We start from the raw sequence: 27,988 nt of genomic DNA, 5'->3' as shown, positions 1-27,988 counted from the left end.
TCTATAGGAAATTTGCCTGCATCAAGGATGAAAGAGCGGGCCCCAAGTTGTGTACAATGATGCAATCTGATCCGCCTGCTGTGGAAATTGGTGTAATTGCATGCTCGCCCTCCCCCCTTTTCTCAGCCCTTCTCCCTACCGACCCCCGGTGACTCCTGTGGGGCTTCTCACCAAAGGGAAGGGAGGATGCAGCTGGGGGCTGAAGCAGCAGGGGAGTGGAGGAGACCTGCTAGAAAAATTTATGAAGGGTTGCATCCTAGATGTAACCCTAGAAAAAGGCCGAGGACGTGGACCTGCCTGCCCTGAAAAATGCAATCACCTGCCTCCGCTAAATGAGCAAATGTTTCTTCTCTGTAATTGGGACATTCGTGACGTGTCCTCCTGCGTGTGTTGTAAGGCCGAATTCAAGTGCTCCGTGAATTGAGCAACCTCATGCTGCCTGCATTCACTCCGTGCAGAGGGACAGGGTTAGCTTTTTTTAGGGCTCTCTGTATTGTTATTGTTGACAGTCTCTGCTTTTCAGCGGTGCTTTTGTGCCCTGGCACAGCGCAGGTTGCTTGGGAATAGCCAACCTCGAGAACGCTGCGCTTTGTTGCTGGGCGAGCCGCCGACCTCTCTGATTCTTCCCCCTGCTTTGCCGTTTGTATGGGGTTTGGTTTTATTTTTTTCCTTTGGGAATTCTCGGCTCAGCTGAATTTGTTCTGTGTTTTGCGGAAGAAAGAGCTTGTTAAAGAATTCCCTGAAGACTTTGAAGTGAACTATTTATTTTCTCTCAAGGGTTATTCAGCGTAGCCATTTGCCCCCTCTCCTCTGTTTTTTCACCCTAGTGTTTCCTGAGCTACAAGCATTCTTGGAATATATTAGTTGTAATGAGTTATGTGGGCATCAAAAGTGTTCTTTGAAACTATATGGCATCGACATCTGTTAGCTCTTAGAGAACAGGGATGCAGACAAAGGGGCTGGTGGGGGGAGGGAAGAGAAAGATATTAAATTCGGGAGTACGAAGTCTCCGTCTCGCAGACTCGGGGGGAGGGGAAGGGGAAATCTGTTCAACTCCGCGGCTTTGATGTGGTCCTCTGGCCCTGCCGTTCCTTTTATGGGAATGTGCGTGGCAGACGGGCCTGTACTGGCCGCCCTGCCTGCGCTGCCTTCCCACCCGCCTGCCCAGCTTGCCCCATAAATCCTGCCACAGCCCTTGTTGCTACAGTAACCTTTTCAAGGAAAACGCCATATGCTCAGTTTTCAGCTATCGAGATGGGGAGCCGAAATTCCTAATAACAGAAGTAACTCTTAAGTACAAAAATAATAAAGAAATGTTTAGAAGCAAACTTTTATGTTTGCTTGTAATCCTCCTGACCCTGTGGGTCAATATGCAACTGTTCATCTAAATCAGGTTTTTAAATGGTGTGTGTCTGTGTTTTTTTATTGCCTGTAATTAAAAAACGTGTCTGTTTCTATGTACGCAGCATCAATCAGCATTCATTCAGGCAAGACCACTGATGCTGTACTACCTACAGGAAAGTATGGGGACGGGTTCTGCTTTTTCTTTTATCTTTTTCTGCAGAGCCTCGCAGTGTTTGTCCTACGTGCCAGGAGCAGAGGAGAAGGGTAAAAGAAGCCTGTACATTTTTCTGTTCCTCTTGTTGGCTCTGTTTTCAGCCATAATGCTGGTAACATTGTGCTTCACTGTGACTTCCTGGCCCATTAAAACCCTGACCAGTTATAAAATGATTAGTTGACATACCTGGGCTTTGGGGACAAAGAGGTGGTTTGAAAAGGAATGCGAACCATCTGTTTTGCCAGCACCTCCTGTTGACAGATTTATGGATCAACATTAGCATATGTGTCCGGGGTCACACACCTGTGCTTCCTAACAAGGTGATATTATTTAGCAGGGGATGTTTTCGTCCTGAGGATTCAGAGCTCTTTGCAAAGGTGGGCATCAAGAATTCCATTTTACAGATGAAAAACGAAGGCACAGAGAAATTGAAGTAACTTACCCTACACCACACAGTGAGTCTGTGGTGGAGCAGTTATTGAATCCAGGTTTCTTCCAGCTGCATAAATATACATCATCCATTAGCAGGAAAAGACTTGGAGCTATAAACATAATAGAAGAGCATTGATTATCATTCTAGGGGAGCTTTAAGCCAGTGTGCTGTATGAAAACCTGAGCCATGTCGGAAGACACAGGCTATTATCACAAGAAAGGTTCAGAATGCAGTATGTTAAAGCTGTAATGATCACAGAAGTCGGTGGAAAAAGTACCCTTCATTTCAGTGATCACATCTGAAGGAGCAAGTTATTCTGTAGTCAAGCTCTGTAGCCATTTTCTGCATGCTTGTTTCTCAGCGTATGCCTGGATAAAATCACCTCAGTACACTTAAGTCTGTTTGTTAAAGAGTTTCTTGGTAACCAAATCTATCATGAAAGGAAGTTGAACAGAAAATCAGATTTATTATGTAGCTACACCCATCTGTCTGCTCTGGTGAAGAAACCCAAAATAAGTAATTTGGAGGAGTTATTGAGCTTCTCCAGGCTAGAAGGTAGATGAAGATTTGTCTTCTTTCATTTGTGTCCTTAGACTTGTTCATCAGTATAATCCATGTTGAAGGTAAGATCTTGGGGGACCTGGGACAATTGATTTTGCAATCAGCAAAGAGATTAGAGGATGGCTAGAAGAACAAAGGTAAACAGCTGAATCTGTTCATTCATCCTTCTGAAGTAGCTTCAAAGTGAATTTAAATATAGCGAAAAGCAGTCATTTCTTGTTTCAGTCCTATTTTGTCTCAAAATCTGATGATCTTTTTTAGCTGGGGATGTTTGGACCCTTCAGTTGGAAGGTAACTGCTGAATCCATAAGTCTATTCATACAGTTGCTTAAAATTGTATTATCTCTTAGCTGGCAGAAGTGCTTGAAAAACTGTGTCTCACCCTATCACCTTAAAAGATAGAAGCCATAATAATTCCGGAATTCCAATAACAGTGTTAATGGAAGATGTCACCTTGCAACACCTAGCAAGAGTTTCTAAAGATCTATGAAATCCAGGATGAAAACATCATAGAAACAGTAATGTTCTGTCTTGAAACTGGAATGATCTAAACAAAACTGTCCCCTAAATGGATCTTCTGACTATCTACAGGTCTTAATGTACATTGGATAGTTTTATCTGTTGACGCTTTTTTGCTAGCAACAAGTAATATTAAGCAAGTCCATAGTATTTTAAGCTATTATTGCTGTGGGGTTTTTTTCTTCTATAGATTTTTTTTTTTGTATACAGGATATAAATAGCTATATATCTACTAGCATGTTTACCTTCCACAGCACACAGGAATCTTACAATTCGAGTTAAAGGAGCAGGTTGGTAGCATTTGTTGAATCCACGTTGCAGTGACTGACCACTAAAAGAGGATGCTCGTTTACCCACTGCAGTAGAGATGAAAACCCTACCTGCAAAGAGCATGTTTCAGTATTGCCACTACCCAGTTTGCATGGGCTGGAGAAAAGAAATGTATCAGAAGAAGGAAGAAAGGATTTGTGTTTTATCCTGTTGGAAAGCCTGGTCCAGGAGTTGAATTGGGACAGAAGAGGTTCAGCTGCATGTTGCAAGCGATCTGGAGCAAAAAGTACCACATTTCCTTTCTTACTTATTCAGATGTCCATCATGAAGGCTTTTGTGTAAGTGTCCATCTGTTTTGCACTTTCACTTCCTCAGCCGCCTCATGTTGTGTTCCTATGGATGGGATATGCCTAAAAGCATATCATACAACTGCTCCTTGTACCCAGTTGAGGGTCTGTAGCAGGAATATAAAGATATTGGCGGTATTTTTTGCTTCATAAGCCTGTAATAGTCCACGATCCTTTGTGACTGGAGATTAAGGGGTTTTGGTTATCATGTCTTAATCTTCACAGTATTTTACCAAAGGCTGGAATTGCTCTACAGTCACCTTCTGTGAGATGACACTGCAGGGGGTCCAATTCTGTCAAACTGGTGGATATAGATGCAGTAGTTTCAAACACTATTACCATATTATTATGGCTGGGAGTTACTGCTCCTAGAGCAGAGGCAGCCGAGCTGAATGCATTTGTGCGCTTCACCATCATAGTTTTTGAGCTGCTATATTAGTGTGAACTTTGTGCTAAGGTACCAAAGGACAAATTTCAGTGTCTGTTGTGCTATACCCATCACGTTCCGCTATCTCTGTTAGAAGGACCGTAACTTTGGACATAGAGGGCATCGTGTCAGATAAAGGCAGTAAAATCGTAAACCGCAGCAGCTAAACCCACCCAAGATCATCTATCAGAGATCTTAGAAATCTGTTTTCTTAACAACTTTACCTGCTGTGATTATGTTATGAAGAAATTTTATCTGAGAGAAGCTTCCACGCATGGTGGAGGAAGAAAAACTCATCTGTAATGGATCACAGAGCACCAGGTTCTTATTTCAGAGAAAGAAAACACTGTAGAAGTTGAGGATGCTGCTTCTGCTTAGCAAACTGCATTATTGCAGTTGCAATGTGTATTTTAGTGTTAGTCTAAAAGTTGAAGTCACCTTGACTTCTTCTCCAAGTGAGAGCTGCTTTTCACATTCTTCAGAGAAAGTTGAATCCTGGTGAGTTATCTTTATTGTTAAATTGTCTGGAATGGCAAACTCAAAGAGAAAAAGTAGAACCTCATGGTTGCCGAAGGAAAGATAAAATATGCTGTAGGAGAAACAACATTAGGCTTAAACCAAGGTCTAAATGTGTGTTGCTCTGTAGTGTGTTTTATATGGTATATGCTTTAATTCTTAATTGTATTTGACTGGTTTCAACTTTGATTATAGTAAGGCTTGGAATGTATACTTTATCTGTGTAAGGCCCTAGGTGTATAGACTGCTTATGAACAGGGAAGGAAGGGAAGCTCTTGTCCCAGATAGCACACTGCAACACAGAAGCACACGGTCTGTTTGAAAAAGCCTACGAGGGGGATCTTCAAGCATTTTTTAAAGAGAGTATTAATATGAAAGCTTCAGTTCCAAATGCAGAAAGCGCCAAATGCATGCACAAGACATATTCTTATATTTTGCCTATAAGTAGTGATCACACAAAATTGTGTGCGCAAATGTCTGCTTTTATGTGTATTTGACTGCATGGGTTTGTATACATGGAAGCTGCTAACCTAGCAAAATGTCATCTGCAAGTATGTCTGACTATAAGCAGTTTAAATTGTTATATTTTTACTTATTTTGTTTCGACTTTTAAGCCTGACTGTGAAACTGTATTTGTAAAGAATGATGATCACCTCGGAAACCTGAATATCTACTTTCAGCTGGGTTATGCTAAAATAAATGGTACCAGTATTTGAGGTGTGAATAGTTTTCCTAGTAGTGAAGACTAGGCTTGAGTTGATCATAGTTACACATGGTTGTGTTTCTAGTCCATGGGAAATTTCGGATACCCAAAGGGGAGCTAGGTTCCTCCCATCATTTCTTTTTTTTTTTTTTCTAAAAAAAGTCTTTTAACTCTTCAAGTCTGGACAAGATTAAAAATAAAGGCAAGCAATAATAATGACTGCTTTGGGGTTTAGATGGATTTCCTGAAACATCTTGAAGAGACTCGGTTTTCAAAATGTGCTAAGGACTCGCCATATGAAAATCAGACTTATTTTGGAGACTTGTTCCCTGCAAGTGAGACTGAAGCATTCCGAATAGCCCTTTGGCAGTTGACAGAGCCCTCAGTCGGTTGTGTGAAAGGCCAAAAGGCATCTTCATTGTCTTGAACCTCGGTTTCTTGGGATTGTTTTCTGTCTGCATAAAGAATGGAAGTTTGTGCATAGGTGACATTGTGTTCTTGTTGGCAGCTACTTTAAAACCATTCTAAAATCTACTCCGCAAGATGTTAGAGTTACCACATATCTTACCCCTTGCAGTCCTGTTGTGAAACTTGTTTCTTCAACTTTGCTCTTTCCAAAAGTACTGGAACTTCATTGCATCAATACGAGAATAAAGAGAAAAAAATCCACGTTTCAGTCAAACGGTTAAAAATAGGGAGGAAGGTGTTCTTGGTTGACAATTTGTCGTTTTGCATGTGTTTTACTTGGGGAAAGTGGTGGATATACCACCTTCATACGAACTGCACTAAACCAGGAAATGTCTGCACATTTTGTGCCAAAAATGTGGAAAATTGAGTATCTTAAAGGCCAGATCAAAGGATTCTAATGAGGTGTTTGAAGGAGGAGAGGTAAAGCAACTTGTATCTACTTGAGAAGAACAATACCTTTTAGAAAAATGTTAATTAACACAGTATTGACTGCAATGTAATACAGGGAGTAGAGGAGTCTAAACTGTAAAAATGTGCTTGTTGTCATGATAAGCTACCTAAATCAAAGGTTATCCTTTGATATATCTAGTACATCCATGGATGTAGCTGTCTCTACTTACCAAAAGCAAAACTGTATTTAACACCATGTTAGTCCAAATGTGCCTTGCTAAAATAACGCTCCACGTGCTGTAGCTTTGGCTGGGTGTTGTGGAGAGTGACATGAAAAGGCAGAGGCGGGACAGGTAGAAAGAGTCATAGTGGTGACCAAGATTAAAGGAATCTGTTGGCATAGGGGCTAGGATGTAGCACTAGGAGACATGAATACAAATGCAACTGCATAGAGCCTGGAAGGTGAGGACAAGGAGCTTAACCGCAACATAGAAGCAGAAAGGGAGTCAGCAAGGGCATTGAAGGAACACAGCGACGTAGGCATAACGCTGGGTGAGGATTTGGATGGCAGCATTTTCAGATAGCTCATGAATAGTTGGAAGCCCTAGAGTGGGAGTCTCCAGAGACTCGTATCAGTAAGAAAACTGCACAGAATGGTTAGGTGTGAGGTTGGGGTTAAAAAAAGTAGAATTCCTGGCGAGTTAGAATTCATTGGGAGACTGATGCCATGGCAAAGGTGGGAAGGGAGTGACAATTGTCTGACTTGTAACCAGCTGAATAGAAGCCCTGGGGTGTGGGAGCTTTTAAAGATTGTTTTTCTTCCTGGTGTATGTATATACTCAGCAGCATTTCTGAGGGAGTCGCGCTAATTAACTCTTCTCTCCACCCCCATCCTCTTAAATCTGAGCTGGGTACAGCAGCACCTATCAGAATGGGATATATGGGACACAAGGTCCTTTCTGGCCAGGGCTGGCAGCCAGCTGTTCAGAGCTTTGAAGCCGATGTTTGAGTCTGAATCTTGGTCATTGTCTGATTTGTGTTGGTAGCTGATGGAGGCCAACTTCCTTACCTGGGAAACTCCCAGGGAGGTAGAGACACTTACTCTAGATGGGTGCCTATTTAGCAACCTCTAGGAATGGCATGCTGGAATAATCCTGCTACGTAAATGTTTCTTTTCTTTATTCTTTCAAGTGCTTGCTGACCTCATTTGTATAGTATTTCACAGGGTACATCTGGTTTTGGTTGTTTCGTGACTCAGTGTTCCAGTTTGAAAATGCAGTGTCGTAATTTAAAATATGGTGTCAGGACAGTGATACACAACTACCTATGACCTAAACATGGTTGCTTTTGCTCTTTCAGGCACTGCTCCTGCCGTGGGCCGGGCTCCGGCAGCTGTGTGGGCGGCCCACGCTGCAGAACCTGGTCAAACAGCAGAGCCGTGGCTGGTGCCTTCATCCACTCCAGCCTGTGCTTCCTTTGTGCTCCAGCACGGCTCTCCTCAGGGCCAGGTCTTCCTACCTGGCTGTGGCATTCGCTTCCCACTAGAATTTCTTGAGCTGCAAGTTGTGCCTTACCTGCTTACTCTCCTCTTTTGCTCCAGCACTTTTTCTGAGTTTGGGTCACTGGGGGTCGATGCGCTATTTTAGTCACATTCAGGCGATTTGTACAGGTTACTGGGATAATACTCCATTATGCAGTATGAGCTGTGCTCAGGGTTGTTTTCTCTGATGCTTGCTCAGGTTTTGTACTTTTCTGTTCAGTGCAAGTTTGCGTACACTGTCCAGAATCCTTTTCTCAAGCAGCTGCATTTTGATATTTATCCAGGTTGCGACATCTGTCTCAGTGGTGCTAAAAATATTCAGGTAACTCTTTTGCAGTTTTTTTGACAGAGAAGTTAATGGTAATAAGATGAATGATATAGTTTGGTTTTTTCCCCCCTTCATTTTTTTCCTGTAAAATCTTGGAGTTGCCCACACCTTTTGCAGATACACACCTGTCTATCAAAGGTAATACATGTCATAATCTTAGACAGACAGAAGAACACATTTGAATGGGAGCTGAGGAATTCTGCTTAAATGTGTCACTAAAATGTTCAAACAATACTCTTACAGTTTCGGGATAGATTGTCACTTTATTTGGCATTTAACAGTTGTATTATGGTTCAACATCATAAGAACACTTTTCTAGAATTTGGTAATTTATCATTATTTGCTCTAAGGCGGAAACACTGGAAATTTGCTTGCATTAAGTTACTATAACTTAAATAACTAGGAGCTAAAGAAGGAGTGAAACTAGACTGGAATATAGAACATATTTACTTAAGACCCATGTAGTGATTATAAGTAAGAAAATAAGGAAGCTAGCTTAATGAATATTGATGCTTCACTGCTGTTTTACACTTCTGTCTTCCACTCTTCCATTGAGTTACTTGATGGCACATTTTACATCAACAAATATATGCTAATTTTTAAGTGAGATCTTTTGAAAAATCATAAAAATTAATGACTCGTGGGTTTTGTAGAGGATGAGATTAATGACATAATTTTAACAGGCAACATTTGATACCCACACGCACTCCTTGCTTTGCTAAAATTTTAAGAGATGAAGGCTACCAGCTAGATAGTATTCTCCTCAGAGGTGCATCACAAGTAAGACCATACCTACTCATTGCACATTTGCTGATCAGGTTAACAGAATTTTTTTTTTTTTTTTTCTGAGAAAACAGGAGGGAGCAGGAATTTTGAGTTTAGGGAAAAAAAAAAGCCACAAACAAAAGTTATTAAATATTTAACATTGTGGGAGAGAACAGAGGTGCCATATGTGCCTATGTAGTCACTTCTATGCATCTCATTATCCTCGAGAGCAGTCAGAGGTGTGCTTTCAGAGCTTCATGGAAAATGATGACATGGGGGAATTTGATAAAACAGAAGTATACTAACTTTTACAAGGCCCTGGACAGACCATGTTCTTGCAGAAATATGATAAGTTATGCCAACATTTAATGGCTTCTTTTCGTTCACTGTCCATTTCTTCCATAATTTGTAAGGTAATGGTTGATATTAATCAGCACATACTTAGAAAAAGAGGCCTTTTTTACTGGAACAAAAACTCAAGGAAACATAATAGTTCTTGTGATTTGCTTGTTGGAAAGCTAAACCCAGACTGACAGCTTTTATAGCAACATTGTGCTGTGCAGAATCCTAGTGTTCCAGGCCAGGCTGCCAGCATTTCTCAGAGCCATTTGGCCCGTGAGTTCTAGCTTTATTTCAGGGTGTCTGCTCAGGAACAGAACAATATTTGCAGGGGCTCTTGGCTAGCTATCCAGTAGCGTTTGTGAAATCTGTTTTAAAATGCTGTTGCAGAAATTGATACTGAAGAATTCCTAAGGTATGCTTTTGTGGCTCGGTTACTTTCTGATAACTAGTCTCAAAGAATAACATTGGGGCATGTGGAAGGCAGAGAAGAACTGCTGCCAGCTTTTGAAGAAAAAGACATTAACTGCTTTTATCGTGATAAAACTGCTTGATGATAAAGCTAATGAATACAACCAGACATGAATTTCACAGGTTATTTCCATATTCTTATCTTGTGCAAAAAGCTCCATACTGTCAACTTCCCATTCACAGGTTGATACTGAGAATGCTGGCGCTGTCTTCCTGCTGTGTTTTTGCAGGTGAAGTTAAAACGGTCACGAGCGCTGCATGCCAGCTTTTTAGGACCATATCCTTCTTTATCACCCTAACTGTTTATCAGTGGCAGAGAATGTTTGTGGAGAATCTAGAGAGCCAGAGTATAATGTAAGGTCAATGACGTTATGGTGATGCTGGAGCCGTTGGAATGAATGGGAGAAGGCAAAACGTGAGGACAGCTGTCATTGCTTATGGTTTAGCTGGGGCGGGGGGATGGAGCTGGAAGGGTCCTGCTAATAAGAAAGTAAGAATGCTCTTCAGGATGTAAGTGGGATTAGCTCCAGATCCCACTGATGCCCTTTATTACTGCTTCAGCACCATTAGAGAAATATTTTTTGGGTCTGAGATAAGATCATCTGCATATCTATGGCATCTGCTTCTGTATTGCTCTAGACATACTGGGGCTGACAAAATTTCATTAATTCTGGGACTGAAGGATCAGGCAGCTCTTCAGAGTCTGGTATCTGCTTTTCTTGGGTAACCTCTGGCATATGAAAGTTTTCTGTTTGTTGGTGGAACCAAGTGATAACATTCCTCTGTGGGTAGTGAAAGGCTTATTTCTCCTTTGTCACTTCCATTTGGAGTTTTTTTATCTTTCTTGATTGACAGAGTGTTGAAATTCTAAATATAAATCTACTTTGTAAAAGGATTTGAATATGAAGAGTTATTTTTTCTTCCCCCTGTACAATGCGTTCATCTCCATTAAATTTTTGTCTTAAAGTATGTCCAGAGCATTGTAAAAAGCACTAAATGCATTGACTGTGACTAATAAAATGATTGACTTCTTTCCTGGAAACCAACTTCTGTGCTCTTGTTAGTGTTTAAAGTTAATCCCGGTGATAATAAATACGTATTCTTAACACCTCAGCACTTTGCGTATAGTATATTTGTTGTTAATTTTTTTTTCTTTTAACAGGATTTATCTGAGGAAGGCTACAGAGACACTATTGGTGATGAACACTTTCATCTAGAAGGTATTTAAAGAACAAAATTTCTTGATTGATAAATGGCTATTGGAGTAAGTCAGTGAACAAGTCAGTGTGAGAATGCAGTTCTTGATATACTGATGTGTGGTTTGCCTGGCAAAACCGTTAAGATGGGAATAGGGTATTATTTCTGTGTCTCCCAGTACTTTCCTCCTTGAATCAAAAAAAGTTACATCATAGGGACCAAGTGTTTTAACTCAAGGTCTCAGAATTTTTTTCCAGGTACTCCCCTTGGCATTGTTAGCAGTAGTGAGTATCACTGTCCCCAGCGGAGGTGGTAAATGCGATCACTGGAAATGCTGGCATTGGGTTTTGTGATACGCTGCACACCCTTCTTTGTGACAAAAACCAGAGTTAGAAACTCCTGCATTAATTTCTGGTAACGAGTAGAGACTCTTACTCAATACATTTCTCTTGAATATGAATGGAATCATTATTGCCTCGGATAACATCTTCTTTCCAAGGCTCATCTCATCTCTTCCTCTGTGATCAGGCCTCTCCTTGCAGTGGAGTTGGAATCGTTGTGGTGGGAAGGGCCTTTGGGGACCTTGAGTATGGACACTGTGTTCTGTGTGCCAGAGAACGTTATCTGAGGTATCTTGAACTTCAGCTGGGCGAGTAGGGGTTCATGAACCGAAGACATTAATTTGAGGACATTGTTGCTCATTCTTTCAAAAAAACAGGGAAATGAGACTTCAGAAACTCTCTGGGAAGCTATAGGGTAACAAGTGGTTGCGTGGGCTGTGTGCTAGGTTTACATTACAGACTGGTGGAAGCGGTATGTCTGACTTGTTTAGAGCAATGAACCATGTCAAGCTTTACTTGGAAATTTCTGACCTTTTGTAGTCCAGTCATTTGTTTCTGGTGGTAGAGACTTCTGCCTAAACAGAACTTGAAAGATTCTCTATGTTAAGAATGTCTGTCTTCCAGTTTCTTACCTGTGAAATGTGTTAATATACGGTGTTTCTTGGAGCCCGTGTTTCTATCACATCTGTGGTTTACAAAGAATGTTCCCTCGTATGTGCCTGTAACATAGGAGCTCAGTTTCAGCTGGTGCTCGTAGGCTACTGTTAAACACAAAAGCAAGATATACTTGCCATGATGGAGTCAATGTTTGTTAAAAGTGTTTCAGTATTGAATTTCACCACAGTTTTCCTTTCTGCTCATAGTAGGATGTAAGTCTAATAAAGGGTGACTTTTTAATTTTTGGAATTATAGGAGAATCTACTTAACACAGGATATTAAGTGTCAACAAGGTGAATAATTTCATTTTTCTGTGTCTCATTCTACCTTTCCTTGTCTCTATTTCTTACTTTGTTGTGTAGAATTGTCTTGCATAGCAAACATAATATCTGATATATAATATTTCCAAACTAGTCAGCAACATGATTGTTTTTATTAGAGTGTAAAACCTTTTAGGTGACTGTAATTTCAGTCTTTCAGCAGTTTTACATTATTACTTCTGATGTGTCTCATTTCTTGTGAAGTAGCTGAGCAGTGAAGACAAGATTTAGAGACCAGCAGGTGGTCTGTCCTTTATGTGCTGCCACAGGGAAGAGCTGCTCTGTGGCATTTTTCCAGCTGGGAGGCAGGTAACTGCTCCCACCCAGGGCTGAGGCAAACGCGTGCTGATTGCCAAGGCTTGGTCCTCATCCCTTCAGCTCTCAGATCTCCAGACTGTGCTTTCTGTGCTGGAGACAGTGTTAGCCACTTCCCTCTTGAACAGGATACTGAAAATCATCTTACAATGAACAGATTGTACTGGAAGCATCATGTTAAAGCAGGATGCTTCCACCCTTTTTGTATAACTTTGTACTCTTTACTGGCATAATATTTTTAGATGATTGTGATAGTACTAGCATAAAATTGTGATATTAGTATAGAGTGAAGCTGAAACATGATTTGAGACCTTTGTTAGGGCACAGCTTGAATTCTGTGTGGCTTAGGTACAAGAAGACCACTGTTGTAGCTCTTTTCTGCATAGAAGTGTTTTGTGTGAAAATGTAATTAATATTCGAGAAAGTATATTAATCTTTCCATCTAAAACAGTTGTTCTGCCTTTATTTTGCTACCTCACAGTCTTTACATATTACTGGTGTAACGTGCGTGTTGCATGATTGTACGTTAATGTGTCATAAGACAACATCAGCATCACTGATAACCAGTTTCAGAGACAGGGAGCTGTAACACACTGAAATACGGTTGGTTGGGCTAAGCTCACAGAAGACATGAATGGCAAAACAAAGACTTGAACCCAGCTCTACCAAGTATCAGGCAAGTGTCTAATCAATGAACTATGTTCTGTCTTCATAAATACACGGTAGGATGGAAGAACACGAAAAAGAAACATTGCTCAGATTTGCAAATAAGCACAGCGGATGTCACGGTTCTTCTGAGTTAGGGCAAAGTTGTAGCCGCCTCACTCAGAGACTTTATTGGAGAATAAATCTGAGTTCTTTAGAAGACTTTCACTGAAAAGACAAAGTGGCAATAAGAGAAATAATTGAATTCCTTATTTTGTTTTACATAGCCAAGTTCATTACCTTTTTTTTTCTCCCTCTCACTTTTCCCCCCTCTTAGCTGTCTGAGCAGTGCAGATAAAAAGAACTCTATTTGCTGGATTTAACTTCGATGTTGTTATGTAAAGCTTGATCAAATCCTTTTGCCTTAACAGACTTAACTGGCCAACAGCAAAAGGCTTGGGATTCTGGGATTAAGACTGTATTTGGTAAGAAGACTGGTGCATTAGTGCTTTCTTTTGAACTATAGAAAGAACAAAGTAAACATCAAAAGCATTAAGCCATGAGAGCGGATTGTTGACTCAATGTTGCTGCATGACAGGAGGTTAGAACGCAGTAGTGGCGATTCTGTTTACCGAGTGCTGTGCAGAAAGAAACAGTTTGACCAGTATTGTCCATCATATCTAGGACCTGCCTTTGATTTTCATGCTGGGCAAGTCACTAAATTGAAATTTTGGGATTTTCTCTTATGTGGTCAGTGATTTCCTTAGATAAGAGACACCAATGGAAACCTTAGTCTCTTCTTGTATTACTCTTACTGTGTTTTCCTTCTTCCTGTTCGACTGATAACTCAACAATTGGGCATGCTGAATATAGCTTCTGTAGTGGATTCATTTGCAGCTTTCATTCCAACTTCAGCAGTGCTTTCCTACTGCATTTCGGAGACTGCTGCTTGCCAGACTTCAAGTGCGTGTGCGATTTGCTGTGGCTGTGTACGTACTTCTCGTGCTTGAGCTTTCTTGCCCAGCAGTTTCTGCACAGGAAGCATGTGCTTTATCACTCTTCATGCTTTTTGCGTTTTTCCCTTTCTTGTCCCTAGAACTGAATGACTGGAGGTGGCTCTGGAAGAAGTCACAAAATCTGGTACAGATATTGGAAGGTATTTTTCATTTCAGTGAGGAAGCTAAAACGGCAGGGTAGGAATTGAATGTAGCATCAAATAGCAAGTCACTCCATCACGGAGACATGCAGGTGGTTCAGAAAGATATCTGCTATTAGAGTGTTCAGTAATTACGTCCAAGTTGTCTCTCTGCTCTTCAAAGCATAAGTAAGCTTTTTGATTAATTGTTCAAGAGACTTGCTCTTGTTTTCCATAACTTTTTTAACCTCCTTTCCCTGGACCTTTTAGGAAATTTTCACAGCTAAAGCCTGTAGACCAGGAGAGCTTTCTTATCTTGACCGCTCTGTGTCTTTATGAAGTGAACTGGGGTTCCTCCATCTTATCGCTTGAACATTTAGAGGCTTTCAGAGCAGCCTGTTTTCTCCCTGCTTGTGACATCTGAACCAGAAGCAGGAAAATCTCCCTCTGACACAGACGAATGTGGAAGAGGCAGTTTCCTACTTGTGTCAATATAAGCTCTTTAGAGCCCAGTAGGAGATAGCTATCAGTTCAAGGTGAAGTCCTGAAGTTCAGAAGGCACCTGACCTATCCACCCCAGTTAGGTGATAATGTGGTTGCTCATGTTACTGTTCTGAAAAGTATGACTTAAGCATTTCTACTAACCAGAAACCTTGCATCTCTGTGAGGTCAATCTAGTCCTGTACCTGTCAGAGGAGCTGCCTGTTAGGCTGATAGCAATCTGTTCCCAGTTTCATTTGTCAGCCCAGGGTGATATCTTGATTATTGTTCTTTCAGCAGAAGACTGGAGACGATCCAAGCCTTCCTGGTGCCTTATCTGAACGTGATATCCAAAGTCCTGCTGAAAGTAGTGACAGAGGTTGACCTGAATCAACAAACCCATTTTTTGATATGTTTCCCAAACCAGATGTATCAAAATCCCTAGATGTAAGATGTTCCCTTGTCTGGTACCAGAAAGGACAAAATTATTCAGGTCATCTTGTTGCCCATAAATATTAGAGCCCTCCAGCGGAGTTCAAAGCACATAATGTTGCTGAAAAAAAAAAAAAATCAATCATACCTGTAAAAGAGCTACTTGTAGCACTTCTTACACATCTACAATACGTTATTGAATTTCTAAACCTTGAAGTAAGGCCTGCTGTATTCAGAAAGGCAGAAAAATAACTCATTATGTTCTTAATATTTTTATATGTTTTTCAAGATGTTACTAGTCCAGTCAGTCCTGCATCTCTTCTTCCTCCATCCAGTATCCAGGGAACCTGTAGTCAAGTGGGAGCTGAGGCGTGGCTAGCAGAGTGCCACCACGAAGAGTTCTGTTGTTATTTTTGGCTGAAGTAAGAACTGATAAGCAAAGAAGAAACCAACAGTAAAGAGTGCACTGGTGGTTTAAGGCTACTGCTCTTATGCCCAGTGCTGCCACCCATCCCAGACCCCCCAGCTGCACATGCTTGCCCCCACCGTACGCGTCCAGCAGTCCGGCAAAGAGAGCATGCCAGCTTCCACGTGGCCGCTGCCGGGGTGCCTGGGCTCCCCCCTTGCTGGGGCTGCAGCTGCAGGTGAAGGCATGGGGTGGAGCGTGTCAGCCCCACTGCACCCTGCAGCAGGGCTACTCTCAGGCACTGCGAGATAATTCCCTCTCCTCTGTCTCTCTGGTCAGTGAAAATTCAGTGAAGACTTTAGTTCGTGGAGTTGTTTCTAAAATCGGTAATTGGAAGAATATCTGTGGGTTGTCAACTCGGAGGAAGGGTGTTGAGGTATGGTACTTAGGCCCAAATTTATTATAAACTTATCAGCAAAGGAAAGCTTCAACAAGCTTTTAAGTAGTTTTAGCTAATCTTCTGTTTGCCTGTGAGACACTTTTTACCATACTTTGATAATCTCTTAGCTGTAATAAATTCATGTGTTGTGCTAGGCTGTGCTATGAATGGATAATAAAAGGCAGTTATTTCAAACTGCATGCCTCTTTCTAGTTATTGCCTTCAGTTATGATGGTTATTTCATTTATTTTCTAAAGCCTAAATAATTTTCTATGCATTATGTATGTGAAATTCTGGTGTGTTTATAGAAGACATAGATTGCATCTTGCCCATAGCCAAAGTTGCTTTATCTCAGCACCATTGTTACTACCTACTTAATACTATTGATGCAGGCTTGGTGCTTTGCAGAAGATGAAGGTATCTTCTCTGTCGCATTCTTAAACCAAATAGCTGTCACTGACGCTACGAACAGAGTACTAATAGTTCTACCTTAAAAGTGCTCTTGTGGTCAGCCCTCTGGGATGTTGCATGGGAATTCTGTGTTTTAATGACTTCTTGCTAATCCTATGCACTTACCATAGATGTGTTGTGCAGGAGTATATGCTATGTGATCACCTCGGACTGGTGATGGCTTGCTCACTGGCTGTGTTTTTTTTGGCTGTCAGGAGGTTTCTGTTGTGCCCTTTCCTACTGCTCAATGTGACATGAAACAACTCTGAGAAATATCTTCAGCTTCAGGGTGACCCACCGGCACCAGCCACCATTATCTGACAAGCAGCTGGTCCCTGCCGAGGCTGGAAGCTGATAAGCTGGTTACTGTGAATTGGAAAGAGTACCAAAGGACATGGAGGGGGGAAGGAGCAGTGGAGAGTGCCAAGAGAAAACTGCTTAGTTTGGCAGTTAGAATAAAAGTCACCAAAGAACATGAGACTGGTAGGATTAGCAGAAGTTTTCCTGTGGTCGTGCACAGATCCAGGAAATTATAAGAAGCAGGTAGGCTGTTTGCCATGAGTGGGAGGAAAATCTTATGGCATAAGGCACTTTAGAAAAAATTTTAAAAAATATAAAATTGAACAAGTGTTTCTTAACATTAGCTGTTCCAGTTGTGGGGGGTTTGTACTTGGATCAGAAGCTTTTACTTCTAGAGCTGCTGTTTCAAGTGCAGCCAGGTCAGCAGTGATGAAAGACTGTTGCCATCCAATGGTTGTCCATGGCCTGTGTGTAATGAGTTAGTGCTTTCCAGGTGTTTCCAAATGGACCTTTACAGTGTCTCACAGCTCCCACCCATGTTGGCAAGCGGAGCACAGAAAGGCAGTGAAAAGTAGGCTGTTAATGTCACCGCAGAGAGTGAGCTTTCCTCCTCGCACTGAGCCGCTGCTGTGCGGAGGGTATGTGCTCTGCTGCCCGTGCCATGCTTGTTCCCTGCATGTCGGGTACTGCTCTGTTCAGCTGACAGCCCACCAGCTCCTGCCCGTGCTGCCTAGCAGTTTCTGACAGATGATGTGTTTAGTCTACTGTCTGAGGGTTTTGTTCAGCGTTATTAATCCTCTGCGTTAAGAGTGTGAAGATCATACCTGTTGCAAGTAATAGTTCCACATTGATCTCTGTATTCAGATCATTCTATGCTGCTGGAAAGTTGTTGTTCTTGAACACAAGTATGTTGCATGTTTGGTTCAGGAACACAATAGCAAAGCTGAGAACAGAGCCTGGGATTTCCTGCATCCATATTTGTCCCTTACAATATGCCAGAGAGAGGGTTCAAAGTATAGTACACAAGAAATTCTTCCAAAATTACAGGTGCTCTCTATTCCTTATGGTGGTTGAAGAAAGCCGAATGTTAATATTAACTTCATTGTGTAATGTATAAAAAATATTTCAGTAGAAAACCGAGGTAATGAAAAAGGAAGTGAACAAGCACCTCAAAAAAGCAAAGAGTTGGTCTTTAGTGGACACCTTAAACATGCAAAGCTTTACAATAATATTATATGCATGCTTGATAATTATGACAATATTGATTTTTCCATATTCTTTCCTTCTACTGGCAACTTTTCCTTCTTTTGTGGAGAAGCTAATGCTCTTTCTGAGTGGTAATTAGAAAAAGAATTAACAATAAGAGTATTCATTTACTCTCAGCTCTGGGGTAGTCGTGATCCAGTTTGCTAGGAAGCAGAAAGTCACCTGTGGGTATGGCTGTTGAAAAAACTGTGTCTACAAATCTCTAAAGCTGCTTCTCTTGTAGCATGTGAGAGCCAGACCATGATGGTGCATGTGGGAAGCAGGAGAATCAAAGGGTAAAAGGACCTAGCTGAGGGAGATCTCATCAAAGGAAGGCTGGCTTTTGCATTTGCCTTCCACATCCCGACAGTGAGCGAAGCATCATGGCGAAGCTTAGGCAGCAAACTGTGGGCACCCAACTGGTTGCTCACATCAGTGAGTGAAGCTTGAGGGAAGCTACCATGTAGCAGGGCTGAAATAGGCATGAGAAAAGGGTGCCGGTGATGTGAGGCTCATGCTCTGTCCATGAGGTTGGAAAGGGCTGGGCCTCAATAATCTGGACTCACCAGATCAGTCTTGGTCATTGGAATTTCCTTGGGCTGTCAGCCTTGTAATGCAGGGGAGGAAGGAACCGTAGCATGTGTAGGCAGATCTGGGTGAGGTGTTCCTCTGGCTTAGGCTGTGTAACAATCCCACCGAGAGGGCACCGGAGTGCAGGCTGGTGCATGGTTCTGCCCTAGCTGCCCACCGTGTGGGTGCGCCTGCCAAATGCCTACCACCAGCCAGGATGGCGGGGTTACAGCTAGCCACGTCCGTCTGCCTGTCCTGCTCTCCTGCCTCTGCAGTGGTGACTGGTCTTGGAGGCAGGGCCTACCATCAGATACACCTCGGCAAACTGGTGGACTTGTCTGTGGGAGATAGCTGATCCCGTGTGTATGGTGTAGAGATAAAGCTGCATTATTGTACATGTGCAGCAGTATAAAAATGTACTTGAACTTTGCCCCAGGACATCCACCACCAAGAACAAAGGATGAAATATGGGAACAAGTCAGGAGTTTGAAAACAATCTCTCTGGAAACATGATGAATACCAGTGGTTTCATTTATTCTACTTGAAGAACAAAGGTCCTTTTCTACTTTTAATTTCCCAGCAACGATTATTACCAGTTATTTTTCTTGTAGCTTTGACCACAGTTCGTGGAGGTTTTATAAAACATGTTTTTGAAAAGTGAGTCAAAATGCCATTCTTCTCTCTCTTGTGACTCTCTCTTTTTTTATTTTTACCCATATGAAACTAGAGCATATTTCCAGGCAGAGATTTGGGGCCAGATAATACTCTCATGCTGGTGTTCATGGAATTATTCCAGTTTTGTGCTCTTGTAATGAAAGAAGTTTTGGCCCTTGCTATTTCAGAAGACAATATATGTGTTTCAAATCCTTTGCCTTTACATGAAACATTACATTCATTTTTAGAAACCTTGAATAGTAGGCAATATGTCCTGCTGCAACGCCTGCGTATTCCTAAATTGCCAGTTCTCTTGTGTTTGACTTGACCTTGACACAGCCAGGCATCCGAGTTTCAGAGTGCTCCGGTTGCTGGATTCTTGGTAGCTTTCTGCAACATGCTTTTTTTTTTCCCATGTGCATGCTCTTGTAAGGCCCTTGTCTCCTGCCCGTAGGGATTTCCTATCCCAGAGCGTCTCACGTGAGGATACAGTTTATGACAGGATTAAATAGTGCTTGTATTTCTGGATTTGAATTTAGGAGCCATCATTTTATATAGGCAGCTAGGTAGATGTAAGGCCAGGTAGATGTAAAGCTAGGTAGGTGCCTGAACCTTCAGGCTGGATAGTTTCGACACAACAACCTGTCATCTTGCTGAACCTTACAACCACGCAAGCATGTACATGCAGACTTATAGAGGCAATTTCAGGGAAAAGCATATTGCTTTTGCCAGTTGCTGTTCCAAATTCAAAGTGTGTATCAGGGGTGCTTTTGTGTGCTTCAACTCCACTTCTGCTGCAGTAGCTACAGAAACCCAAAGTTTTACCTCACCAGGCAGAACAAGTGCCCTTTGTTACCTAGACAGATTACAGCTTTTTCTAAAGTCTGCTCTTCATAAAAGCCCAGCTTGAACAGTGGAAATTCTGACTTACCTCAGATACTGAGGAGACTTTTATAGTTTCAAGTAGCTCCAGGGTTATATTTTAAAAGTTGAATTTCATCACATGTTTCAAGTTTGGTGGAAAGAAAAAAAAAAAGCATGATATTTTTAGCAGAAAAAAGCCCCCCCTTCCCACTTTTTTTTTTTTTTTCTTAACAGATGTTTCATCTCAATCATATCCAAACCTCAAAGCACAAGTAGCAGTCAACCTTATTCTCCTGTGGAGAGAAAGATAAAATGTCGTTTGTTTGGAAGAGGGTTGTTTTTTTTTTTGTAACCAAAACTAGTTTGTGAGTAAAAGCAAATAATAAATGCAGCACTATGGGGTTGTGGAAATGAACCTAAAGCAACATTTCTGCTCTTGAAAGAGCTCGGAGTCCAGCTGCTCTTGTTAGATGGAAAGTCCCAACCCCCAGCCAACCAGAAAAATAAAAATACCAGTAATCAGGTTTTTCTTGCTTTATAAATCTGATCCAGCAATCCAGGTCCTTTCACCAGTAAAATATGTCATACAAAGTGCCCAACTTTGTACCTAAAAGGATTTAAAACTCTGTGAAAAAGAGAGGAAGGGAATAGTAGTTGTAAACCAAAATACCCAGAAGCAAAAGAGCTGCTGCCCGAGGAATTTTCACAGGGCTCTGGAGAAGCAGAGGGCTTTGCTGTGCCTTGCAGCCGGGGCTGTGCGCAGGACTCCACGCTGGCAGGAGAGCGGCCGAGGGGAGCCAGGGCAGCCCTGAACTCTGCGCCCAAAAGGTTTGTTCAGGAGGGAGTTACAGTCCCGCTTAAGGATTTGGAAGCATGAAGCGAAGTGTGGTGCTGCAGACCAGTTTTGTTTTGTTACTTTAATGAGCCTGTACAGAAAGTGGAGCCATCCAGGTGTGGAAGGATGTTCTTGGCAAATCGCTGTTCAGATGAAGACCCTCTCTGTGCCTGCCGCAGGACCCTCTGGGAGCTGCACGGAGCACCCACCTGCCTGCCCCATCCCAGGCCACCCATGTCCCTCAGGGGCGGCTGCCCAGGCCCCACTAGCAAGCAGTGATTGCTGCCCAGATTTCAAGACACTACGTTTGAAAGAAAATTCACAATGACGCTGTCTGGGAGGATATGGCAGGGTTTTCCACCAAAGGGGTAGTTCAGTGTGAGAAGCAGAGTCTTGAGTTGGAGAAACACATGGGCACTCTAGAGCAACAGGAAGGGCTGGCTCTTCCCGTAAGCACATGCCGTGCTTCAGACAGTCTCCTCTACTGCATTTTGAGCAGAGCACAGTGGGCTTCCGTCTCTGGTTGTGGTCTTTAGGCTGTACTGTCATTATTAATAATAGCAAGCAGTGTGGGAATCTTTGGTCGTTATGAGATCCTACCTGCTCTCTAGGCTTTGAATCAGGTGATCAGGGCAGGTCTTGTTGAATTTTATTTCTGTACATGTTTTGCAGTATGTGATGTATCACCTCAGTACCATTACTCACCCATGTATAAATATGAAAAGGGAGATGTGTGCTTGTATGCGCACGTGTGTATGCTGGACCATTCGTCACTATACTGCCTTTCAGCTGTGCTGTGGACCAGTCTCCGTTCTCCCCCGAGTCTCAGAGTAAGATGTAGGGCTCTGAGAATGGGAACACTGAACCTGCTACTGAATATTAACTGTGAGAGCTGTCAGATGTGCAACACAGCCAAAATCATGTTACAATACACGTCCACAACATTGCTCTCTATAAAAGGCTGGCTTTGTGAGCCTCAGAGTGACATTCTTCCTTATGGGAAGTAATTCTGATTAAATTAATTTTACAGTTCTAATACCGTTAGAGGCCCCGTTATCATAGCAAGGGTGGTGGAAACACGATTTTCCCGTTGAACATCTAAGTTAGATGGGAGTGAGTTGATATCAAAGCCTACATTATTAATGACATTACCTACCCAGCCTTCATTTGAATAAAGGGTTGTGTAGTGGCTGGGGTTTTTGCTTCTTTTTCTTCTCTTGTGAATCTCAGGGGAAAAAAATCCAGAGAGACAAAGAAAATTTAAGACAGAAAATCCTATTCGAACACACATATCTGCAGCTTGCACTGAGAAGGGATTCTGAAAAAGCAAAACTGTTACCAGTTATTAACAAAATCAGTATATGGCTATCTTCAGAGGAGAGAGGTCTTTCTTTTGCTTTAAGTCACAAGCGATCAGGTGGTGTCCCCATCTGTCACTGCTGGGCAACAGGATTCAATGCTTTGCAGGCCCATTCAGAGTTCCAGGGACATCTAATGCTGTTAGAAAGTGATAAGTGGTCCATATGACAGTGACAGTTTTCACTTAAAAAGTACTTACTGATGTTAAATGATACAGATAGTTACAGCAGATTGCATTCTGTTAATGTGGCTTTTGATATGCCCACTGATCAAACACAAATCTTGGTGCTACAGATATCATCCTGAACTCTTCTTTCCAAAGCTTATGGAGATTCTCCTCGCCCGTCCCCCTCCCCTGTCTTTTTTTTTTTGTTCAATTTTTTTAAGATAGGGGAGGGGAGGGAGAAACGATCTTCTTTGATCTCTGATGAGGAAGGGGAAAAAAAAAAAGAGACTGTTCTGTTCAGGCTTTTGGCTAACACAACAAACAGTGTTTAAAATTTAACGTTGCTTAATTAATTAGTAATTCTGTTTAGTGCTGTCTGATCTTCATCCAAAAGGTATTTTGAAGCTTGAGAACGGAACATCAAAGTGTATTGGGTGAAGATGGTCAAGTAAGGCATTTAATCTGGCAGTTGCTGTTGATGAAACACAGCCAGTTGGGGAACTAATTGGAAAAGGGAATCATAATCTGGCAAAATTCAGCAAACTCCCTCCCTTCAGCAAACTCACTCCAGAGAGAGTGTGAGAAATCTAGGTTTAGTGTTTAAGCATGTATGAGTTACACCCTAGCTAGCAGGGAGAGACCGTATTGTCTTTTGTATCTGCATATTTAGTACAAATCTTTTTTGGTAAAGAGATAGTATAAAAATTTCCCCCCCTAACCCAACAGGCAAAAAAGAAGACACAGGAGCTAGACAGAAACCTGTGATTCTGTATCAAGGTTTGGAAATACTTTGGCTTGTATGTGTCAAATTATTGGGGTTGACAAAAGGGATTGAAGCTTTAAGGGAGGTGGTGCTGCACAGACCTGTGAGTTTGACTGCTCTTTATTCAGGAGAGAAAATACTGTCTAACATTTGAGTGAATTTCAATTCAGCAATTCCCCGATGTCCTAGTGGTGAATTGTCAGTTAGAATCATTATCTGATGCCTGAATGATTAGAACATATTTTGGTTGTCTGTTTTTGTTGGGGTTTTTTTGCAAGCTATCATATGGTGTGAGTCACTACCCCTCTGTTCTGTGCTAAACTGTCTCCCCCAGGTCCAGTGCTAGCAGTAGGTCTTGTGACATGGTGAATCTTTTTTTTTTTTCTCCACTCTGTGGTGTGCAATTGCACCTTTAATTTGCATTGTGACCATCAACAGGAAACAGTAAAATAGAAGAAAATTACTTCTCTCCATATTTTCAGGTTGAAATAACCATCCCAGACTAGTACAAAGTACAATTAGTACAGCTTTTGCTACATTGGTTTTGACTGGTCCCACTGGACTTGAAATGGACAATTAATTTCCCTACAGTAAGTTTCAGAGAAGGCAGCTTGATCTTTGTTGTTTTGAAGGGTGTGTCTAATTCATCAGCTTCAGCTTTCAGCCAGAGAAAGTTGAACACATGCTTTTGGCACTGACCCAGAACGAGCCTGTTTTTCTATGCACTTATTCTGGTGGCTGTGGAACAGGGATGTTACTCTCTTCCTGGGCCTATTCTGCCTATGTTCATTTGCCGCTGGAGAAGAGGACCTTTGCTCAAGCAAAGTTATCTCCATCGGGGATGTATTTCAGTCAACTCTGTGGAATAAAACCAAAATGTGTGCTTAATGGGGGTGATATTTCTTAATCCATGACCTCCAGGAGAACTTGAAAGTGAAATCTGAATATGGATGTAATTGTTAATTAAAGGACTTCTTCTCAATTTGGACTTCCAAACATAGTTATTATTGCTCTGCTTGTTGCCGTGCAGTCAGCGAAGAATGTCTTTTGTGTTTGTCAAACCTAATTTGCAATGAAAAAAAAGCTGACAGAACCAGATAATTTAGACATCAGAGACTTCAGGAAAAATAACACCATTAATTGTCTTTCTATCCCTTTGGTCCCCATAGTCTATGACTTTAACTTCTGCTGTGTCTGCTAGATCTGTAAATTGTAAGTGAAACCCTTACCCTGTTCATGTCAACAGGAATTTTACTGCTGAGCGCAGTTACACCAGCTCTTTGACGCCCAATTCCACCACTCAAATATCGCTGCTGGAGTTCAGCTTGAGCTGTTACAGAAGTGCTTGTGACTTCATCTCCTTGTCTTGATATGTCCATACGCTTTTTAATTTTCCTTTTGTCCTACTCCCCTACAAGTCTCAGGTTCTAGTGTGGGGTTGGTTGTTTTTCCCCACGTACGGATATTTCTGTCCCTCTGTTTCTGGTAGTAGTTTTAAAGAATCGCCATGGAATCCAGCCTATCCGACTTGAGGGGAAGGCTAATAATGTTTCACTTCAAAGGGTTTGGTTTCATGTATGCCAGGTGCTGACTTTGATAGGTGGCGTTTTTAACATTTCTCCAATTCTACCTTTATTTTGCTTTCTCTCAAAAATTACACAGTAACGACCCTGACATTAAGATAACAGTCACTGGTAGTGTCCAGTCATAATTAATCACTTAGGAATTGCATAGCTGCTTCTGTAGTTCTGCTTTCTGAGTTAAGGTCCTGTGATCCATCACATACCTTTTGGAAAGGCTGTCATCCCAAAGAGACTTTGAAGCAGTTCATCTTTAGCCCGAGTTCTCCTAACTACTGTGCAAATTTGAACTCAGTAGCTGTGACGTAGACTTAAACATTCATCAGAGTTGCGTCCTTTTTTGTTTCTGACTACAAGATCCTCTTAATCCATCTGACTAAAATGTTAAGTGCAGTTGAAAACCAGAGTGAAACTGTCCTTACTTGGAGAAAGAAGATCATTTGGTAAAGAGCATGTTGCTTTGCTTTAGTGAGGCTTTGAAAAATCTGAAATGACAAGCCACCTGAGTGAGGGTGAAAGTTTAAACAGTTACTTTTTGACCTGACTGCAGCTGTATTTTGGCTCTCTGTTTTTCCCCCCCTTATTCTCAGATGCAGGATGGAGGTGAGTGAAGAATGGTTTGGCTGTCTGAAGATTAGTACTCTATGCTTATTCAATATGCGCAGCACAGCAATCATGTTTACCTCATTTCTGTGATTTTTTTGGTGATTCCTAAGGAGCAATTGGAATTATTATCCCCTCTTTTTCTTAGGAATGAATAAACCTCGGGGAAAAAAAAGGACTTAATTCTTCAGGGATGAATCTTAATACCTTTAAGGTGGTGTTCATTCTCTCCCTCTCTTCCTCCCCCACCTCAATTACGAGCAATTGGGTGGTAGTAATTAACAATCTTACAGAGAAACATCTGCTAGTACACTTAAGCCAGTCAGTTTGTTTTTCATGAAAAAATGGTATTTCACAATTTTTCCAAGTTAATATTTTTCCTTTATTGTCTTTCCAATTTCAAATACTGTCCAGACGCATTTTTATAGTGTCTTAAGGTTATAGAAGTGAATACAAGGCCATTAATAATGAACAAGAAAAGAGAACGTCGTAAAGAAAACATATGCAGTATTTCAATTCATAAAACATTCTGTTAGGGAACATTGTTTTTGAGAGCATATGGTTATTCCCATGAGAAGCAATAAATACACATTTTTTTACTTCTCCAGTTGTGGATTCCCGCAACAAGGGTAGGTTTCTTTGTGTACTCATCTATATAGCACTTTCTTTGTCAGGACTTGTCATCTGAGTGGGGAGGTAAGGAAGTATTTTTGCACAGATGATATATTGTACGTGGACCTATTTCTGATGGCCTGGACTTTGGAAACACAAGTCTATTAATTCTCCGTACTCCTTTGAGATAGCTATCTTGTCTGGTCTAGTTTAATGTCATTGGCAGAGCTGAAAGGAAGTTCACATTGTGAATATATCTGAACCTTGGCATGCGGCTCACTGGGGCATCTCTGTTTACAGGCTGCCAGTTTTAACTGTCCCAGGCAGACATTCTCATTTTATTTATAAGTAGGTTCAGCATGTGTCTGTATCCTTCATGAAACTGAACGCATGTCAATAGTCAAAACTAAGTATAGAAACAAGATACCAAACACTCATCCTTCTCTTCTCAGACAAAACAGTTGTACTCCAGTATGTATTTTTAAATGTTCATTGGGTTTGGATAAGGCACATGAGGATATATGCACAGAAACATTATTTGATCATTTGTAAATATTATTTTAATGCCTCCATATTCCCCTTTAAAGTTTCCACATTTAGATTTCATTTTTCCTTGCTGAATGAAACTTGACATCAGGATGAGATCACCAGATTTGCCCATTTCATCTGAGCTCCAAAATGAGTAACTGATTTCAAAGGATAATTCCCCGAAGCAGCAAGGCCAATGAGTTCTGCAGATCAAAGGTCAGCCAAGCTCAAAGAGGATAATTTCTGGCATACAGCATTTAAACTCTCTCAAGGAGTGTACTGCAGGATGTATCCCCTCCTTCCCCAGTGGTTGAACTCTTGTTTTTTGAGAAGACTGATTTGTCAGAGCACATTTTTTCCTCTGTTACATTAATTATACATTAAAGTGAAAGCTTCCTATCTGAACACACGAACTGTAAAGGTTACTAACCAGAAAGGTTATGAAATGTGCCAGTGGAAGGCCTATTCCTGAAACAGACAGTAGTTCTGTGCCGTTCCTTTCTGAAGCACCCTGTGGACTGGGGAACACGGGTCCTGGCAGCTTTCAGCACAGTGCAAGAGGGTGGTGGTGAAAGGGAGGGAATGCTCTGTAAGACACTTTGTTTTGACGTGAAAACCCAACGAGGAGCATTGGAGCAGGGAATAGTCACCTTGTGCAGGATCTGCTCCTCAGTGCTCTCAACCTGATGATGTTTGCTGTGCCAGCGTCATTTGGGATGCTGTCCCTGAACAGACAAGGGACCACTGTAGAAGTGTTTTGGCCATTGATTGTGGTTGTCCACTGTTCCAGTGAAGCTAGGAGTCCTACCAGCCCAGCTTTCATTTATTTCACATTCCCTAAAGTGAGACTGTGAGGAATTGCAAAAGCCCCTCACACAACTGTTTCTGTCAGCTTAGTGGGAACTGCTCATGGGAGAAACTGGTCACTGGTACAAATGAGCAACTGGAAATCTAGGGGCATATTTAATAGTTGTGAAGAACTGCTGTCAGTGTAACTGTCCTTGTTACGAAGGTCCATGTTACCTTTTCATTTCTTGTTGGTTTTAGAATAAAACAGGAAGTCTGGACCAAGGCAGACAACCAGATGTTGTCTTTTGGTTTACAGGGGTCTTTTTGTGGCCTTAACTTTGAACTTTCAGGAATATGGAACTGAGTTTATGCACAAAATGAGTGTAAAGCAAATGGCCCTTTTTCAGATATACTTCAAAGTTCTGTATTGTAAGTAATATTTATCTTAATACATGCCTTCATTATGACAAGCACTATACAAAAACCTCCTAATGAACAGTCCCTGCTTATCCAATAACACCGGGTTAAAAGGACAAAGGAAGAAACTGCCACGAAGCGAGCTTTCTTTTCCTTCAGGTGACCTTCCTGCTTAGCTTGTGTTTAGTGTATGGAATCCTAATATGTTTTGGAGTAGAAATCAAAGTGTATTAGTATGTGAGTTTGTGTAT

General features: G+C 41.6%; 1 protein-coding gene across 2 annotated transcripts in view; it reads left to right on the top strand.

Annotated features, from left to right (window-relative positions):
• NKD1 (NKD inhibitor of Wnt signaling pathway 1) overlaps positions 1 to 27,988 on the top strand; it is a 179,981-nt gene that overhangs the window by 125,652 nt on the left and 26,341 nt on the right. For both annotated transcript variants that reach the window (XM_075433871.1, XM_075433870.1), the window contains one exon: positions 10,798 to 10,855. In XM_075433871.1, the coding sequence (XP_075289986.1) occupies positions 10,798 to 10,855 (58 nt within the window). The remainder of the gene's footprint in view (positions 1 to 10,797; positions 10,856 to 27,988) is intronic.

Source organism: Opisthocomus hoazin, chromosome 12 (assembly GCF_030867145.1).
Source record: "Opisthocomus hoazin isolate bOpiHoa1 chromosome 12, bOpiHoa1.hap1, whole genome shotgun sequence".
Classification (NCBI taxonomy): domain Eukaryota; kingdom Metazoa; phylum Chordata; class Aves; order Opisthocomiformes; family Opisthocomidae; genus Opisthocomus; species Opisthocomus hoazin.
This window is presented reverse-complemented; position numbering and strand designations above follow the sequence as displayed.